The 17,913-nt window shown below is 53.1% G+C and overlaps 2 protein-coding genes across 3 annotated transcripts in view; one reads left to right on the top strand and one right to left on the bottom strand.

The window, feature by feature from the left end:
* XPO7 (exportin 7) overlaps positions 1–13,825 on the top strand; it is a 63,582-nt gene extending 49,757 nt beyond the window's left edge. For both annotated transcript variants that reach the window (XM_032092003.1, XM_032092002.1), the window contains exons 22-28: positions 2,000–2,082; positions 3,078–3,292; positions 7,200–7,338; positions 10,125–10,285; positions 11,799–11,897; positions 12,554–12,681; positions 13,332–13,825. In XM_032092003.1, the coding sequence (XP_031947894.1) occupies positions 2,000–2,082; positions 3,078–3,292; positions 7,200–7,338; positions 10,125–10,285; positions 11,799–11,897; positions 12,554–12,681; positions 13,332–13,425 (919 nt within the window). In that variant the 3' untranslated portion in view covers positions 13,426–13,825. The remainder of the gene's footprint in view (positions 1–1,999; positions 2,083–3,077; positions 3,293–7,199; positions 7,339–10,124; positions 10,286–11,798; positions 11,898–12,553; positions 12,682–13,331) is intronic.
* A 2,409-nt stretch (positions 13,826–16,234) lies between these two features.
* PBDC1 (polysaccharide biosynthesis domain containing 1) lies at positions 16,235–17,871 on the bottom strand. The gene is made up of 6 exons (XM_032092054.1): positions 17,845–17,871; positions 17,666–17,731; positions 17,049–17,108; positions 16,827–16,967; positions 16,612–16,723; positions 16,235–16,530 (listed from the first exon to the last, which is right to left on the bottom strand). The coding sequence occupies exons 1-6, from the start codon at positions 17,869–17,871 to the stop codon at positions 16,418–16,420; spliced, it is 519 nt and encodes a 172-aa protein (XP_031947945.1). The 3' UTR covers positions 16,235–16,417.
* Positions 17,872–17,913: the final 42 nt, after the last annotated feature.

Raw genomic sequence — 17,913 nt, 5'->3', positions numbered from 1 at the left:
GGAATTGGGGGTGTCCTGTATCCCTTGGGGTCAATCCAGAGGGAATTGGGGTGCCCATATCCCTCTGGAACTGGGGTGCCTGTATCCCTTGGGATCAATCCAGAGGGAATTGGGGGTGTCCTGTATCCCTTGGGATCAATCCAGAGGGAATTGGGGGTGCCCTGTATCCCTTGGGATCAATCCAGAGGGAATTGGGGGTGTCCTGTATCCCTTGGGATCAATCCAGAGGGAATTGGGGTGCCCATATCCCTCTGGAATTAGGGTGCCTGTATCCCTTGGGATCAATCCAGAGGGAATTGGGGGTGTCCTGTATCCCTTGGGATCAATCCAGAGGGAATTGGGGGTGCCCTGTATCCCTTGGGATCAATCCAGAGGGAATTGGGGGTGTCCTGTATCCCTTGGGATCAATCCAGAGGGAATTGGGGTGCCTGTATCTCTTGGGATCAATCCAGAGGGAACTGGGGGTGCCCATATCCCTCTGGAATTAGGGTGCCTGTATCCCTTGGGATCAGTCCAGAGGGAATTGGGGTGCCTGTATCCCTCTGGAATTAGGGTGCTTGTATCACTTGGGGTATCCTTCTGGATCAATCCAGAAGGCAGAGAGGTGCCTGTATGCCTTGGGATCAATCCAGAGGGAATTGGGGGTGCCCTGTATCCCTTAGGATGAGCCTTTGTTCTTCCAGCAGGGAGGGATCTGTGTGGGATAATTTGGAATGTTGTCAGGAGGATGCTCTGGCTCCGGTGGGAAGGGACACGAGGTTGAGATTCCAGCTGTTGGGAATCCATCCTGGCAGGCTGCATCTTTGGGATGCAATCCTGGCTGGAAATCATCCAGGGATTTATTCCAGAGGTGCCCAGGGCTGCTCTCTGCCTTTCACTTGGGAGCTGGAGCCACTGGAGGGGAAAAAATGCCCGGCTTGGAATTCTTGGAGCTGTCGGCGAGCCTGGGCTGCTCCCAGGATGTTGGTGTGGCTCTGCCAGGGCAGCATTTCCAGCCCCAAAGCCGGAATATTCCCGAGATCCCAGGGATGCAGGCCCCTCCTGGTGTGCCAGCACAGCTCCTGTCCCCTGTGCCTGTGTCCAACAGGATTCTCCACCAGCCCAGGGCGCTGTGGGGAACTCTGGGAGCAGCCCTGGGATCAGGGAGTCCCAGGAGCAGCAGCTCCTGGAATGCTCGCTCCCGTTTTATTCCCAGGGGTGTTGGAGCTGCAGTTTGGAATTCACTGAATCCTGGGATGGTTTGGGTTGGAAAGAGCTTAAATGCCATCCCATGGCAGGGACAGGGACACCTCCCACTGTCCCGGGTTAATCCAACCCGGCCTTGGGCACTTCCAGGGATCCAGGGGCAGCCACAGCTGCTCTGGGAATTCCATCCCAGCCAGGAATTCCTTCCCAATATCCCATCTAAGCCGTTCTTCTGTCACTTTGAAGCCATTCCCTGGGTCCTGTCCCTCCAGCCCTTGTCCCCAGTCCCTCTCCAGCTCTCCTGGAGCCCCGTTAACCACAGGCCTGGGCCCCAGGGTGCATCACCGTGTCCCGCAGCCGTAGGGAGGAGGAGGAGGAGAAGATCCAGCAGGCAGGAATTGTGCAGCAAGATTGATTGATTTAATTATTTTACAAACTCTTTTATAGGCTTTTTTCTTCATAATCTATTTGAACTAAGGATCAGCCCCCCTTGGGGTGATTGGCTAAAATCCTAAAAAATCCATTGTCAAAATATTTTTCTACTCTACCATAAACAAGACTTTCCAAGGTTGCAGGTGGCTTGGGTGTTTACATTCCCTGCTACCTCTCCTGTGAGAGAGAAAAGTCTCTCACGGACTTAGAAAATAGCAAGAAAATCCTCGCTAGCAGCATTTTTGTATCTACAGAGCCCCTTTAGGCCCTGCCAGGGGCTCGGAGGTGTCCCTGGATCCTTCCCTTCTCCAGGTGAACATTCCCAGCTCTCCCAGCCCCTGGATCAGTCTGGTGGCTCTGACCATGCCCTGTTTTCCCATAGATCCCAACGGCTGCAGTTCGATGTGTCCTCTCCCAACGGGATCCTGCTTTTCCGGGAGACCAGCAAGATGATCACGACATACGGTGAGCGATGCCAGGGCCTGCAGCTGCCCTGGAGGCATCCATGGACACACCCTGGATACCCTGGGAGCTGCTGGAAGCTCAGGGTGGGCAGGGAAAAACCGGGGAAACAGGGAAGGAGTTGGCAGCCCCAGGGGACAGGGAGAAACATTCCCGTCCTCGGGGTTGCCTGTTCCCACGTGGGATTGGGTTCTGCCGTGGTTCCTAGGAAAGTCATGGAATGTTTGGGTTGGAAGAGACTGTAAATATCCATGGGCAGGGTTCCAGTGTGCTGGGTTGTTCCTTGGACACTTCCAGGGATGTGGAATTCTCTGGGAATTCCAGCCCAGCCAGGGATCACTTCCCAATATCCCATCTGATCCAAAGTTGTGCTGGAGAATTCCAGGATGGTTTGGGTTGGGAGGATCTTAAATCCCATCCACTTCCAATCCCAACACCTTCCGCTATCCCAGATTATCCCAGCCTGGCTTTGGGCACTTCCAGGGATCCAGGGGCAGCCACAGCTTCTCTGGGAATTCCATCCCAGCCCTCACCACCCTCACAGGGAGGAATTTTTTCCCCAAATCCATCTGAATTTCCCATTTTTCAGCTTAAGGCTGTTCCCCCTTATCCTGCAGAGCCTGACTTTTCCCTGGCCATAAATCCTTGGAACCTTCACCCACCCCTCACTCCCCTTTCACTTCCCTGCCCCCTGAAGGAGAGGAACCCTGGGAAGATGGGTTGGGATACAACCACTGGAATCCCAACTCCGCCTCCATCAGGGGGAGGAATTTTTTCCAAAAAACCCATTTTTCCCCCCCAAATTTCCCATCTTTCCGCTTAAGTCCATTCCCCCTTACCCTGCAGAGCCTGACTTTTCCCTGGAACCAGGCCCTGAACCCTCCCTTGGGGCTAAATCCTCACAACCTCCCCGCACCCTGGAGGGAGGGGATCCCAGGAACGCGGGTTGGGATGCGGCCGCTGGAATGCTGACCCCGCTCCCGTCCCGGTGCGCGCAGGGAATCGCATCTTGACGCTGGGAGAGGTCCCGAAGGATCAGGTCTACGCCCTGAAGCTGAAGGGAATCTCCATCTGCTTCTCCATGCTGAAGGCGGCGCTCAGCGGCAGCTACGTCAACTTCGGCGTCTTCCGCCTCTACGGGGACGACGCCCTGGACAACGCCCTGCAAACCTTCATCAAACTGCTGCTCTCCATCCCCCACAGCGACCTCCTGGTGAGCTTCCCCAGGGACTGGGAGATTCCCAGGGATTGGGAGATTCCCAGGGATTGGGAGCATCCCAAGGGATTGGGAGCTCCCCCAGGGATTGGGAGCTTCCTGAGGGATTGGGAGATTCCTGAGGGATTGGGAGCTTCCCGAGGGATTGGGAGCATCCCCAGGGATTGGGAGCTTTCCAAGGGATTGGGAGCTTCCCCAGGGATTGGGAGCTTCCCCAGGGATTGGGAGATTCCCAGGGATTGGGAGCATCCCCAGGGATTGGGAGCTTCCCCAGGGACTGGGAGATTCCCGAGGGATTGGGAGCATCCCCAGGGATTGGGAGATTCCTGAGGGATTGGGAGCTTCCCAGGGATTGGGAGATTCCCAGGGATTGGGAGATTCCCCAGGGATTGGGAGATTCCCAGGGATTGTGAGCATCCCCAGGGATTGGGAGCTTCCCCAGGGATTGGGAGATTCCCAGGGATTGTGAGCATCCCCAGGGATTGGGAGATTCCTGAGGGATTGGGAGCTTCCCAGGGATTGGGAGATTCCCAGGGATTGGGAGCTTCCCCAGGGATTGGGAGCATCCCGAGGGATTGGGAGATTCCCAGGGATTGGGAGCATCCCGAGGGATTGGGAGCATCCCGAGGGATTGGGAGCTTCCCCAGGGATTGGGAGATTCCCAGGGATTGGGAGCATCCCGAGGGATTGGGAGCATCCCGAGGGATTGGGAGCTTCCCCAGGGATTGGGAGCATCCCAAGGTGTCGTGGTTTGGTCCGAAATACTCATTACTGTTTATCTTCTGTGAGATAAGAATTAGGAGGAAAAAAGCAGCCACCAAACTTGAAAGAATAGAAAGAAGTTTATGAACAGACCTAAAAGAGGGAAAAAAAATTACACCACACCTTCAGAACTCTCCTCCTCCCCCCACCTTCCTCCCTTCTCCCACTGACAATGGAAAAAGACAACCCTGGAGATGTTCAGTCTGTTACCACTTCCATAATAACCTTGTTCAGTCCATTTAGAAAGAGAAGTCTCTTCTTGCTCGTGCTATGAAAACATCATCACAACGAGACAGCCGCCCACATCCAAATATTGTTCAGTCCATTTAGGAAGAGGAGTCTCTCTGCTCGCATGTGAGCCCCTTCCCCCGACTTGCAGCTTTTCCCACAACTGCTTTCGAGGGTCCACTCTTGAAGTTTTTTGGGGTACAGTTTTAAGGTTGAGCCGTTCAGAAACAAAAGTTCTCTTCACCCATCGCTGGGAGCATTTCATCTCTAAGAACAGAGGCCCTTCTCCTTCCCTGGGAGCAAAGGGTCCCCCTCATCTTCATCTCTAGGACCATCTCTGGGAGCATCTCTAGGAGCTGAGGTTTTCTCCTTTCCTGTTTGGAGCCAAAGTCCTCATCAGGTCCATCTCTAGGAGCTGAGGTTTCTCCTTTCCCATTTGGAGCCAAAGTCCTCATCAGGTCCATCTCTAGGAGCTGAGGTTTCTCCTTTCCCATTTGGAGCCAAAGTCCTCATCGTTTCCATCTCTCCCTGTCCAAACTTCTCATGAAATTACAGCTGTGTCAGCATCTGCCTATCTCAGCGCAGGTGCTTTTGCTCACGAGTTGAACACTCCACCCCCCAGATCTTCATGAAATTACAACGGGATACTCTGATATATCAGAGCTTCACAACAGAATTTCAGCTTTAAGCATCTCCTCTCTCTCTTCCCTCAGGTTTTCAGCTCTTCACAGCAATAAAAGGGTCAATCTCACCTCGGCCTTGCAGCTGGAATGTGGCTTATGGCAGTGGAGGGGGGGGGGCATTCCGAGCCGCTCTGGCTACCACAGCCCTGCTGGGGGGGTCATCCTGGAGCCGTGGCCCGGCCTGGCCTGAGCCGGGCCCACTGGGCCCGCTGGCCCCCACTCGGGCCCCGCAGCCACCTGTCCCAGCGCTGGAACCGAGAGAGAGCTGGGGGGGTTTGTTTATTCTTAAGTGTGGATCACAGAGGGGGTCACAACTTTAAGTGGCTCAGAGAATTGTCCATGTTCAAACTGGCCACTGATAGGTTCTGTCAGGTCATACAGGAAGAACATCACTTCTGAGACTCAGCTTGCTGACCTCTGACACGAGGTGAGGTGACACCGAGCCGTGCCCTAAATCAAATCCCTCCTGATGGGAGAGAATTTACTGAAATCCTTGCAAGGAGTTTCAAAGATAAGCCAAGACTTTTCCTGGAGTTTCAATGCTTCCAGAGAGTTCTTTATTGAGTCTTATCAGAGGAACAGAGCCACCAGCGTGAGCCAGGTACAGCATGGAAGGAAGGAAAGTAGGAATGAGTCCAATTATCAAGATTTACACAGCCTTTTAAAGATATTTTAACCAATAGTTACTAAAAACGTGCATTATTTTCACTTTCCTACCCGTTATTCAGTAACACGGGCAGGAACTGCGGAATTCTCTATCCAATCATCCCAAACCACTTTTACTGCAGAACGTGGAGTGGTAGAAGAAGGAGAAGAAGGTTTAGAGAACAACAACAATCCTCCACTTGGATCTTTTTTACTCTCATCTCTTTACTACAAAGAGAAGCCCAAAACCTCTAAATTTCCACCCTGTGCCAATCTCCCATCGTCGTCCATCACCTCATTCCCACCTCTGCATTTTCCAGTTCTTGTCTGACTGTTGCTAATTTTTTCCAAGGTTTGAAGCTAAACCAGCGTTGTTCAGGGGGGTAAAAACCCTTAAAAACAGGCAGAGAAATATTCTCAGCACTCTGGGTTCCTACACCGAGGGATTGGGAGCATCCCGAGGGATTGGGAGCATCCCAGGAAAGGCTGGAGCATGAACAGGGAATGCAGAGATTGCAGGGACGGAGGGATTTGTGATGCGGGGTCTGGGTGATGCTTGGAGAGGCACCACAGAAATAATTCCCAGGATTTCTCTTGGGATGGGTTTTAAATCTCATCCCATTCCCACCTGCTGTGGGTGAGGGTTGGAAAGGCATCGTGCAAATAATTCCCAGGATTTTGATTGGGATGGGTTTTAAATCCCATCCCATTCCCTCCCCCCCTGCCTTGGATGCCTCCCACTATCCCAGGTTATCCCTTGGACACTTCCAGGGAGGGGGCATCTCCAGGGAAATCCATTCCAGCCTCTCACCACCCTCCCAGCCAGGAATTCCTTCCCAATATCCCACCTAAATCTCCCCTTTTCCACTGGGAAGCCATTCCCTGGGTGCTGCTCCCTCCATCCCTCGTCCCAAATCCCTCTCCAGCTCTCCTGGAGCTCCTTTATCCAAACCCCGCATCCTGGAGCGAGGTTTGTGCTTCCCTGCGGGCTGGGATCTCCATGGAACCGTGCTCCCAAACCCTGTCACTCCCATCAGCACAATCCTGCCTGGAAAAGCAATTCCAAGGAATAATTCCTGTTATCATTCCAAAATCAAGGAGAGAGGGCAGCAAGTTTTCCTCCCAATCCTTATTACCGGGATGTGAAGGGATTTGTGCCACCTCTGGCTGCATCCAGCACGTTCCTGGTTTAATTTCTTGGGATATTTATATGGCCAGAGCTGGAAACACAGAGCTCTGGAGCTGGGAACCCTTTGGAAAAATCCCAGGAGTGCTGGGAGATGGGGAAGGTGTGTGGCCCTTCCTCAGGGTGATTTTTGGGAATTCAGAGAGCCCATCCTGTCCCCAGGAAAACAAACAGCGGGAAAAACGATTGGATAGAGCAGCACTGGGAACATCATGGAATGGTTTGTTGGGAGAGAAGAAAAGGTGGGAAATCCGTTGGAATATTCTGGGAAGAGAGGTTGATTTGTTCTTCCCATGACATTCATCAGCACATTCCAGGGGATTCACGAGAGGCTGGATTTAGGAATCCAAGGTGCTTCCACAAGTCCTTAAAACTGGATTTTTCCCTCCTTTTCCCACAGGATTATCCCAAGCTCAGCCAGTCCTACTATTCCCTGCTGGAAGTTCTCACCCAGGACCACATGAACTTCATCGCCAGCCTGGAGCCCCACGTGATCATGTACATCCTGTCCTCCATCTCCGAGGGGCTCACGGCGCTCGGTAACTCCTGCTGCTCTCCCGGGGCCCTCAGGGATTCGGGTTGGAAGTGGGAGGAGATTCCGGTGCTCTGAGTGGAGAGTTTGAGGTCGAACATCAAACTGGGAGAGCAGGTGGGGGAGTTCCATCTCTGGGAAAAGCTGGAATTGTGGAGAGGGAGAGGTTGGAGCGGTGACCCCAACGCTCATCCCTTCCAAACGGAACCATTTGTAGGATCAGGGAATCCTGGAATGGTTTGGGCTGGGGGGGGCCTTAAAGCCCATCCAGTTCCAATCCCAGGGACTGCTTCCACGATCCCAGGGTGCTCCAAGCTGGCCTTGGACACTTCCAGGGATGGAGCAGCCACGGATTTTCCTCTGGGAATTCCATCCCAGCCAGGAATTCCTTCCCAAAATCCCATCCATCCCTGCCCTCTGGCATTCCGTGTATCCCATCCCTATAAACAACCTCTCTCCTTTTTAATTCCACCTCCCTTCAGGCCACAGTTAAACCCCTCCAGCCTGAACATTCCAGGCTTAACATTCCCAATTCTCCCAGACTTTTCTTCACCCTCCTCTCAGGGAGGAACTCGGGCTGATCCCTGAACAAACAAACACCAACAACCCCAACAAACCCCAACAAACCCCAACAAACCCCAACAAACCCCAACAACTCCAACAAACACCAACAACTCCAACAAACACCAACAAACACCAACAAACACCAACAAACACCAACAACACCAACAACCCCAACAAACACCAACAAACACCAACAAACACCAACAAACACCAACAAACCCCAACAACTCCAACAAACACCAACAAACACCAACAACCCCAACAAACACCAACAAACACCAACAACACCAACAAACACCAACAAACACCAACAAACTCCAACAAACCCCAACAACTCCAACAAACACCAACAACTCCAACAAACACCAACAACTCCAACAAACACCAACAACTCCAACAAACCCCAACAAACACCAACAACTCCAACAAACACCAACAACTCCAACAAACACCAACAAACACCAACAAACACCAACAACTCCAACAAACACCAACAACTCCAACAAACACCAACAACTCCAACAAACCCCAACAAACCCCAACAACTCCAACAAACACCAACAACTCCAACAAACACCAACAAACACCAACAAACACCAACAACTCCAACAAACACCAACAACTCCAACAAACCCAACAAACCCCAACAACTCCAACAAACACCAACAACTCCAACAAACACCAACAAACACCAACAAACACCAACAAACACCAACAACCCCAACAAACACCAACAAACACCAACAAACACCAACAAACACCAACAAACACCAACAAACACCAACAAACCCCAACAACTCCAACAAACACCAACAAACACCAACAAACACCAACAAACACCAACCACCCCAACAAACACCAACAAACACCAACAAACACCAACAAACACCAACAACTCCAACAAACACCAACAAACACCAACAAACACCAACAACCCCAACAACCCCAACAAACCCCAACAAACACCAACAAACACCAACAACTCCAACAAACACCAACAAACACCAACAAACACCAACAAACACCAACAACCCCAACAAACCCCACAAACACCAACAACCCCAACAAACCCCAACAAACACCAACAACCCCAACAAACCCCAACAAACCCCAACAAACCCAACAAACCCCAACAAACACCAACAAACACCAACAAACACCAACAAACACCAACAACCCCAACAAACCCCAACAACCCCAACAACCCCAACAAACCCCAACAAACCCCAACAAAACCCCAACAAACCCCAACAAACACCAGCAAACACCAACAACCCCAACAAACCCCAACAAACCCCAACAAACCCCAACAAACCCCAACAAACACCAACCACCCCAACAAACCCCAACAAACCCCAACAAACCCCAACAAACCCCAACAAACACCAACAAACCCCAACAACCCCAACAAACACCAACAAACACCAACAACTCCAACAAACACCAACAACTCCAACAAACACCAACAACTCCAACAAACCCCAACAAACCCCAACAAACCCCAACAAACCCCAACAAACCCCAACAAACACCAACCACCCCACAAACCCCAACAAACCCCAACAAACCCCAACAAACCCCAACAAACCCCAACAAACACCAACCACCCCAACAAACACCAACAAACACCAACAAACACCAACAAACACCAACAAACACCAACAAACACCAACAAACACCAACCACCCCAACAAACACCAACCACCCCAACAAACACCAACAAACACCAACAAACACCAACAAACACCAACAAACACCAACAAACCCCAACAAACACCAACCACCCCAACAAACACCAACAACTCCAACAAACACCAACAAACACCAACAAACACCAACCACCCCAACAAACACCAACAACCCCAACAAACACCAACCACACCAACAAACCCCAACAAACCCCAACAAACCCCAACAAACCCCAACAAACCCCAACAAACACCAACAAACACCAACAAACCCCAACAAACACCAACCACCCCAACAAACACCAACAAACACCAACAAACCCCAACAAACACCAACCACCCCAACAAACTCCAACAAACACCAACAAACCCCAACAAACACCAACCACACCAACAAACCCCAACAAACACCAACAAACACCAACCACCCCAACAAACACCAACAAACCCCAACAAACACCAACGACCCCAATAAACGCCGACGCTTCCCGGGAGCTTTTCCAGCAGCATCCCAACCTGGGGATTTTCCCTGTTCCCACAGACACCATGGTTTGCACGGGCTGCTGCTCCTGCCTGGACCACATCGTCACTTATCTCTTCAAGCAACTGTCCCGCAGCACCAAGAAGAGAACGACGCCGCTGGCCCAGGAGAGCGACCGCTTCCTGCACATCATGCAGCAGCACCCGGAGATGATCCAGCAGGTAGCGCCCCAATTCCCGGGAAAAGCTGGCATTTCAGCGCGCCAAGCCTGCCTCTTCCCTGCTCTGCAGCAAGGAAGTGTTTGCTGGGAGAAACGGGAGAAGCAGGGAGTTGGTTTTTGGGATGAACGGGAGAAAAAGGGAGTTGGTTTTTGGGATGAACAGGAGAAACAGGGAGTTGTTTTATGGGATAAACGGGGAGTTGTTTTCTGGGATAAACGGGAGAAACAGGGAGCTAGTTTTTGGGATAAATGGGAGAAACAGGGAATTGGTTTTTGGGATAAACGGGAGAAACAGGGAGTTGTTTTCTGGGATAAACGGGAGAAACGGAGTTGGTTTTTGGGATAAACAGGGAGTTGTATTTCGGGATAAGCAGAGAGCTTTTTTTTTGGGATAAACAGTAGAAACAGGGAGTTGCTTTCTGGGATAAACGGGAGAAACAGGGAATCGTTTTTTGGGATAAACAGGGAGTTGTATTTTGGGATAAGCAGGGAGCTTTTTTTTTGGGATAAACAGTAGAAACAGGGAGTTGTTTTCTGGGATAAACGGGAGAAACGGGGAATCGTTTTTTGGGATAAACAGGGAGTTGTTTTTTGCCAGCATTCCACCTCTCCTCAGGTGCAATTCCAAGCCTTGCTCCAAGGTTTTGCTGATCCCAAGGAACAGCAGTTGGACTGCCCAAAAAACGGGCTTTTCCCTGTTTTTTTTTTTAAGGGAATGCAGTTCTGGTGCTCTCCCCTGGTGCTCAGCAGCGGCAGCACCATTCCCGTGTGGGAGCAGGGAGTTTTGTTCCCCCCTCGCCGGTGCATCCGGCTTTTTTTTGGGATGCAGGCTGAGTTTTCTGAGGCTAAAAAGAGGAATCTCGTCTTCCAAGCCCAGGTTAGATCCTGGCTTCAGCCTGAGGTGGCTGTGGAAGGAAACTCAGGGAAGGATGAGGAGATTCCCAAGGTATTTAAACACCAGTTTAGGTGGAGATGGGGCAATATTCCCGTGGATGCCTTGGGATGTGTCAGGAATCACCACTCCAGCAGCTCTCAGCACCTCAGGGAAGCCTCCAGCAGTTCATGGAGGCTCCAGATCCTCTTCTTGTCCCTGACGTGGCCTTGGCAGTGCTGGGCAGGTGGTTGGATCCGTGGAATCATGGAATGGCTTGGGTGGGAGAGACCTGAAATATCCCATCCCACCCCCTGGGAATCTTCTGCTATCCCAGGCTGCTCCAGCGTGGCCTTGGACACTTCCAGGGATGGGGCAGCCACAGCTTTTCCTTTGGGAATTCCATCCCAGCCCCTCCCCACCCTCCAGGGAAGGATTTTTCCCGATATCCCACCCTCTTATGAAGTCACTCCCCTGTCCTGTCCCTCCAGCCTGAATTCCCTGATTCCCAGTGCTCAGAGCTCTGTTCCAGGAGCATCCCAGGTGATTCCCAGCTCCCAGGGCAGGGAGGGAGCTGGGATGGGATGGGATGGGATGGGATGGGATGGAAGGGCTGCCTTTAACCCTCCTTTCCCTATCCCAGATGCTCTCGACGGTGCTGAACATCATCATCTTCGAGGACTGCAGGAACCAGTGGTCCATGTCCCGGCCTCTGCTCGGCCTCATCCTGCTCAACGAGAAGGTAACGGATCCATCCCAGCTGGAAAGGGCTTGGCTGAGGCAGGAGAACATTCCCAGGGAAGCCTTGGAATGATCCCATGGCCAGGAAGGGTCTCAGCTTTCCTTGGAGCTGAGGAATCCAATGAAATCCGTTCAGAAGCTGGGATATTCCCTCCTTATTCCCAACATCCTGGGTGGTTTGTGCTCTATCCCAAAGCCAAGGTCCATGTCCCAGCCTCTGCTCAACGAGCAGGTAAAGGATCCATCCCAGCTGGAAAAGGGCTTGGCTGAGGCAGGAGAACATTCCCAAACATTCCCAAGGAAGCCTTGGAGTGATCCCATGGCCAGGAGGGGTCACAGCTCTCCTTGGAGCTGAGGAGTCCAACTCCATCCTTTCAAAAGCTGGGATATTCCCTCCTTATTCCCGACATCCTGGGGCTGTGTGCTCCATCCCAAAGCCATTCCAGCTTGGCTGAGGCAGGAGAACATTCCCAAACATTCCCAGGGAAGCCTTGGAGCGATGCTGTGGCTGGGAAAGGCCACAGCCCTCCTTGGAGCTGCGGAGTCCCAACTCCATCCATTCATCCACCCACGTTCCCTCCTTATTCCCACCATCCTGGGGAGTGGGTGCTCTACCCCAAAGCTGGGAATTAACCCTTCCTTGTCCTGCTTTCCCAGTATTTCTCGGACCTGAGGAACAGCATCGTGAACAGCCAGCCCCCGGAGAAGCAGCAGGCCATGCACCTCTGCTTCGAGAACCTCATGGAGGGCATCGAGCGCAACCTGCTCACCAAGAACAGGGACAGGTCAGTGCCAGCCGCTCCTCCCGCCAGGAAAACCTGGAATGGGCGCCTTCCCGTGGGATTGCCTCGGGGTCGGGCTCCTGGCATGGTTTGGGTGGGAAGGGAGTTGAAATATCCGTGGGTAGGGACACGTTCTGCGATCCCAGGCTGCTCCAGCCTGGCTTTGGGCACTTCCAGGGATCCAGGGGCAGCCACAGCTGCTCTGGGAATTCCATCCCAGCCCCTCGCCACCCTCCCAGCCAGCAATTCCTTCCCAATATCCCCATTTCAGTTTGAAACTTCCCATGGGATTTCTTCATGGATTCATGCCTGGAATCATGGAATGGTTTGGGTTAGGAGGGACCTTAAATCCCATCCAGGGACACCTTCCACTATCCCAGAGCGCTCCAACCTGGCCTTGGACACTTGCAGCGATCCAGGGGCAGCCACAGCTTTTCCTCTGGGAATCCCATCCCCACCCTCCCAGGGGGAGGAATTCCTTCCAGATATCCCCATTCCAATTAGAAACTTCCCATGTGCTGGACCCCCATCCCTGATGGGCTTTAAAAACCCCACGGCCACAACACCCAGGGGGTCACTGCCAGGTTTTGGGTAGGACCCCACACCCTGTGAGAGCTTCTGGAATGATGGAATCTCCCTTCCCACCCGTCCAGGTTCACCCAGAACCTGTCGGCGTTCCGGCGGGAGGTCAACGACTCCATGAAGAACTCGAGCTACGGCGTCAACAGCAACGACATGATGAGCTGACACCTCCCTCCGGCAGCTTCTCCTTCTCCTGGCCCCGAGGGCTCCCTTTTTCCCGAGGAAAGAATCCAGGGCGTTCCCAAATCCCCGCCCTTCCCCAGGGCTGGAGCCCTTCCCCAGGGCTGGAGCGCGGCCGGACCCCGAGGGAGGAGGGAGCAGCAGGTTGAGCTCACCTGGGCAGGTGTTTTCCATTGGAAGGGCATCATCCAGGTGCAGGAATTCCAAGGTTTTTCTCTCTCTCTCTCTCTCTCTCTCTCTCCCAGGCTGGAATGTGGAATTGCTCTGCTGCAAAGCCTGCCTTGTATAAAACATGTACATTTTTTCATAACATTTTGGAACAAGGTTTATATTGAGTTTCAGAAAAAGGAGACAAAAAAAAGAAAAAAAAAAAAAAAACAACAAAAAAGAGGACACAAAAAAACTGCAAAAAAAATTAAAAAAAAAAAAACCCAAAAAATTTAAAAAAAAAAAAACACAAAAAAAATAAAAAAAAAAAAAAAAAAACCCACACAAAAACCAAAATGATGATTTAAAAAAAAAAACAAAAAAAAAGCCAACAAAATGACAAAAAAACCCACAAAAAACAAAGTGTGATTGGAATTTTTACAGAGTCCTGGTGCACCCAGTGCTGGTGTGAGGGTTGTGAATGCGAGTGAGGAAAGCGTGGCCTGAAGCTTTACTGGGCGAGGGGGTGGCTGTGTGAAAGTGCAGAGATCTATTTAGTGACATGAGCTGTAGAGAGAAGCAAAAACTCAAACAAAACAAACAAAAAAAATAACAAAAAACCAACAAAAAAATTAAAAAACAGCGACGACGACGAAAGAAAAAACCACCACAAAAAAAAAAAAACAAAACAAAAAAAAAAAGAAAAAAAAAGGCATTGTAAAATTCCAAATGTATATTTTTTCTTATTAAGCCCCCCCTCGAAATCACAATTTCCCGGTCCCGTCTCGCCCTCGTTATTGGGAACTCGAAGCCATGACGTGACCCCTCCGTTCGTGCTTGCTCGTGGGTGTCCCTCCTGTCCCCTCTGTAGCAGTAGCCCCTCCCAGGGCCCTCCTTTCCTCCTTTTCCTCCTCCTTTTCCATCTCTTTTTCCCGTTTTTCCCGGGCTGGAGCAGGAGCTGGCGGCAGCACAGGGGCCTCCTCCTCCTCCTCCTCCTCCTCGGGTTCTTCCCAAGGTTTGCCCAGCAGGAAGCGTCGAGCAGCCCTTGGGAACGAGTCCATTTCTTCTCTTGAGTCACCCCAAGCGATGTTTGGGATATCCACGGATGGAAAACTGACGGATCTGAGGGATCTGAGGGGGAGGGAACCCCTTTGCCTTGTATTTCCCCACTATTGTTGCTGCTAGTCGTGTGCATCCTCTTGCTCAGCTCTCCCCACAGACACTCGGGCCTTTTAGGGCTTCAGTTTCTCTTCCCAGACACCAATTAAACTCTTTTAATTAATTTTTTTTTTTTAATTTTATTTTGATTTTAATTTTATTTTGGATTTTGTTTTGGTTGGTTTTTTTTTTTTTTTTTTTTTTTTGGTTTGTTTTCTTCTTTTTCTTTTCCTCTGGCGATTGTGTGTTGGGTCCTTTTCCGCGTGAGCAGATGCTGGTTGACTTGTAAGGGTGTTTGCTGCAAACAGTGTAAGCATTGTGACTGCAAATAAAACTCAATGGTTTCTACTGACACGGCTCTGGCTGCACCCCGAGATTCCCCCTGCACCTCAAAACTCAGCTCTGAACCCCGAGAGTCACCCCAGAGCCCTGAGAGTCCCCCCAGAACCCTGAGAGACCCCCACAACTGTGAGAGAACCCCCAGAACCTCAATATTCACCCCAGAGCCCTGAGAGAACTCCCAGAACCGTGAGGGACCCCCCAGAACTATGAGAGAAACCCCAGAACCCCAAGATTCATCCCAGAACCCTGAGAGTCCCCCTAGAACTGTGAGAGAACCCCCAGAACTGTGAGAGAACCCCAAGATTTGCGCCAGAACTGTGAGAGTCCCCCCAGGACCGTAAGGGAACCCCCAGAACTGTGAGAGTCCCCCCCAGAACCCCAAGATTCATCCCAGAACCCTGAGATTGACCCCAGAGTCCTGAGAGTCCCCCCAGGACCGGGAGGGAACCCCCAGAACCCCAAGATTCACCCCAGAGCCCTGAGAGACCCCCCCAGAACCCCGAGATTCCTCCCATCATCTTCAGAGTCCTCTCTGCACCTCCAGATTCACCCCAGAACCCTGAGAGCACCCCCAGAACCCCAAAATTCACCCCAGAACCCTGAGTTCCTTCTCAGAACCCCAAGTTCACCCCTACACCCTGAGATTCACCCCAGAACCCTGAGATTCCCCCCCCCGGCCCCCAAGGTCTTGCCCTGCACCCCGGGATCTCCCCCAGAACCCCAAGACCTTCCTCAGCACCCCAAGTTTTCCTCCAGAACCCCAAGATCTCTAAACCGAGTTCTCCCCATGATTTCTCCCTGCACCCCGAGATCTCCCCCTGAGCTCTCCCTCTTCACCCCAAGATCCCCCCAACACCCCCAGCCCTCTCCTGCAGGGTGACTTTTCCCAATCAAATCCCCAAATCCCCAAAATCCGATTTCGTTCGGGGTGGGGGTGGATGATCCTCGAGCCCCGAGCGGAGCGAGCAAAGCTCCAACCAAAAACCACCTGGATTTGGCCCCAATTCCTGGAAGTTTTCCCCCATTTTAGGGAACAACCTCCCCATCCCTGCGAGCAGCTGGGGGGTACAGGGGAGGGGGGACACCCCAGGGAACCCCCAAACCCCACAGGGATTGGGATTTTCAAACAGGGATCCCAACACCGGGATTGGGATTTCCAAACATTTATTTACAGTCGGAGCTGGAGGAGCAGGAGCAGCTCCAGCCCCTCCGTCCTTCCAGAGCCTTCCCAGCCTGGGAACGATCCCGGAGCGGGGCTGGGGGCTCCTGCTCCCCTCGAATCGAGCCTGGGGGCTCCTGCCCGCCTCATCCCGGCCCAGCTTCCCAATCCTCATCCCGATTTTCCCTCCGAAGCCGCCGGCTCCCTGGCGCTGCTGTAAACCTCGTCATTCCAGCCTTCCCTGTTCCGGGCGATCTCGATGGCGAAAAACTGGATCCTGGTGGCTGAAAAAGCAGGAAAAGGATCGACTCCAAGGAAATCTATGGATTTGAGATCCCCTACAGCTCTCTCACCCCGTTTCCCACCGAAGATGGTGTTTTCCTCCGTGTATTCCCGCCGGGAATCCAGCCGGAGCAGCGTCCCGTAGTTGAAATCCTCCACCACGCCCTCGAAGCGGAGGCAGAACGGGCGCCACTTCTGGGATGGGGGGGGAAGAGTAAAAATACCCTCAGCACCCCCAAAATCCCGGGAAAAGGGGGGAAAAAATCCCGCTGAGACCCCCCCCGAGCCCCCCACCCACCGCCTTGGCCGGCTCCGATTTCAGCTCCTCGGGGTCCAGGACGTCGACGCGCAGGTCCCGGAAGGTTTTGCGGAATTCCTCGTAGATCCGGTCGTCCACCTTGGTGAGGCTCAGGAATTTGGGGTCCACGGAGGAGATGAGCTGCGTGGGGGGGGGTGCAGGGTCAGCTGGGACCCCCCTAAAAGCTCCCCCCCCCAAAGCACTCGGAGCCCCCAGACTCACATTGAAGTAGACCTGGGCGTGCTGATGAGCCTTCATGGCCCAGGCCAGCTCCACGCGGGGCTGCGGGGCCGGACACGGATCAGGGACAGCTGGGACCCCCCCTCTGGGGACAAATCTCCCCTTGGGGGGGTCCCTCCTCCCATTTGGGGGACCCTCTCCCCCTTTTTGGGGGTTTTCTTCCCCCCTTCATGGGGCTTTTCATCCTCTTGGGGTTCCTCTCCTCCTGTTCCGGGGGGATTTTCTTCCTTTTGGGATTTTGCTCCTCTCGGGGGACAAGGCTGGGACCCCCCTGCCATGACTGAGACCCCCAAAACCGGGACCCCCAAAGCTGGGACGCCCCTCCCAGGACCGGGACATCCCCCTGAGGACTGGGACTCCCCAGGAATGGAATTCCCCAAATCTGACACCCCCCAGGACAGGGACCCCAAAAAGTTGGAACCCCCCCCCAAATCTGACACCCCCCAGGACAGGGACCCCAAAAGTTGGAACCCTCCCAAGTCTGGGACCCCTCTGCGAGGACAGGGACCCCCAAATCTGTGACACCCCCAAATCTGTGACTCCCTCCCAGTCTCTGACCCCTCCCAGTAAGGCCCCCCAGTCCCCCCAGTCCCACTCACGTCGTTGCCGAAGGACTCCGCGGGCAGCGCCAGCGCCTGAGCGGCCGCCGCGGCCTCGCCGGGGCCCTGCGGGGGACACGGAGCTGCCACAGCGGGGGGACACGGCCCCCATGGCCCCCCCAGGGTCACACAGGGTCACCCACGGCCCCCCGGTCCCCCCCGGTCCCCCCCGGTCTCACCAGCCCCGCCAGCCCCGCCGCCGCCATCGCTGCCGGAAGAGGAGCGGCGGCTCCGCCCACGGGGACGGG

Source organism: Corvus moneduloides, chromosome 27 (genome assembly GCF_009650955.1).
Source record: "Corvus moneduloides isolate bCorMon1 chromosome 27, bCorMon1.pri, whole genome shotgun sequence".
Lineage (NCBI taxonomy): Eukaryota > Metazoa > Chordata > Aves > Passeriformes > Corvidae > Corvus > Corvus moneduloides.
Note: the sequence above shows the minus strand (reverse complement) of the source record. Positions and strands in the feature narration are given on the sequence as shown.

Bases quoted from the DNA above. Each gene is read 5' to 3' on its own strand.
- PBDC1 (XM_032092054.1), bottom strand. From the start codon at position 17,871: ATGGCGGCGGCGGGGCTGGCGGGGCTG. The intron at 16,724-16,826 runs GTGGGTGGGGGG...CCCCCATCCCAG, and splicing joins AATCGGAGCCGGCCAAGGCG to AAGTGGCGCCCGTTCTGCCT. The intron at 16,531-16,611 runs GTGGGAAACGGG...CTGCTTTTTCAG, and splicing joins GGAGGAAAACACCATCTTCG to CCACCAGGATCCAGTTTTTC.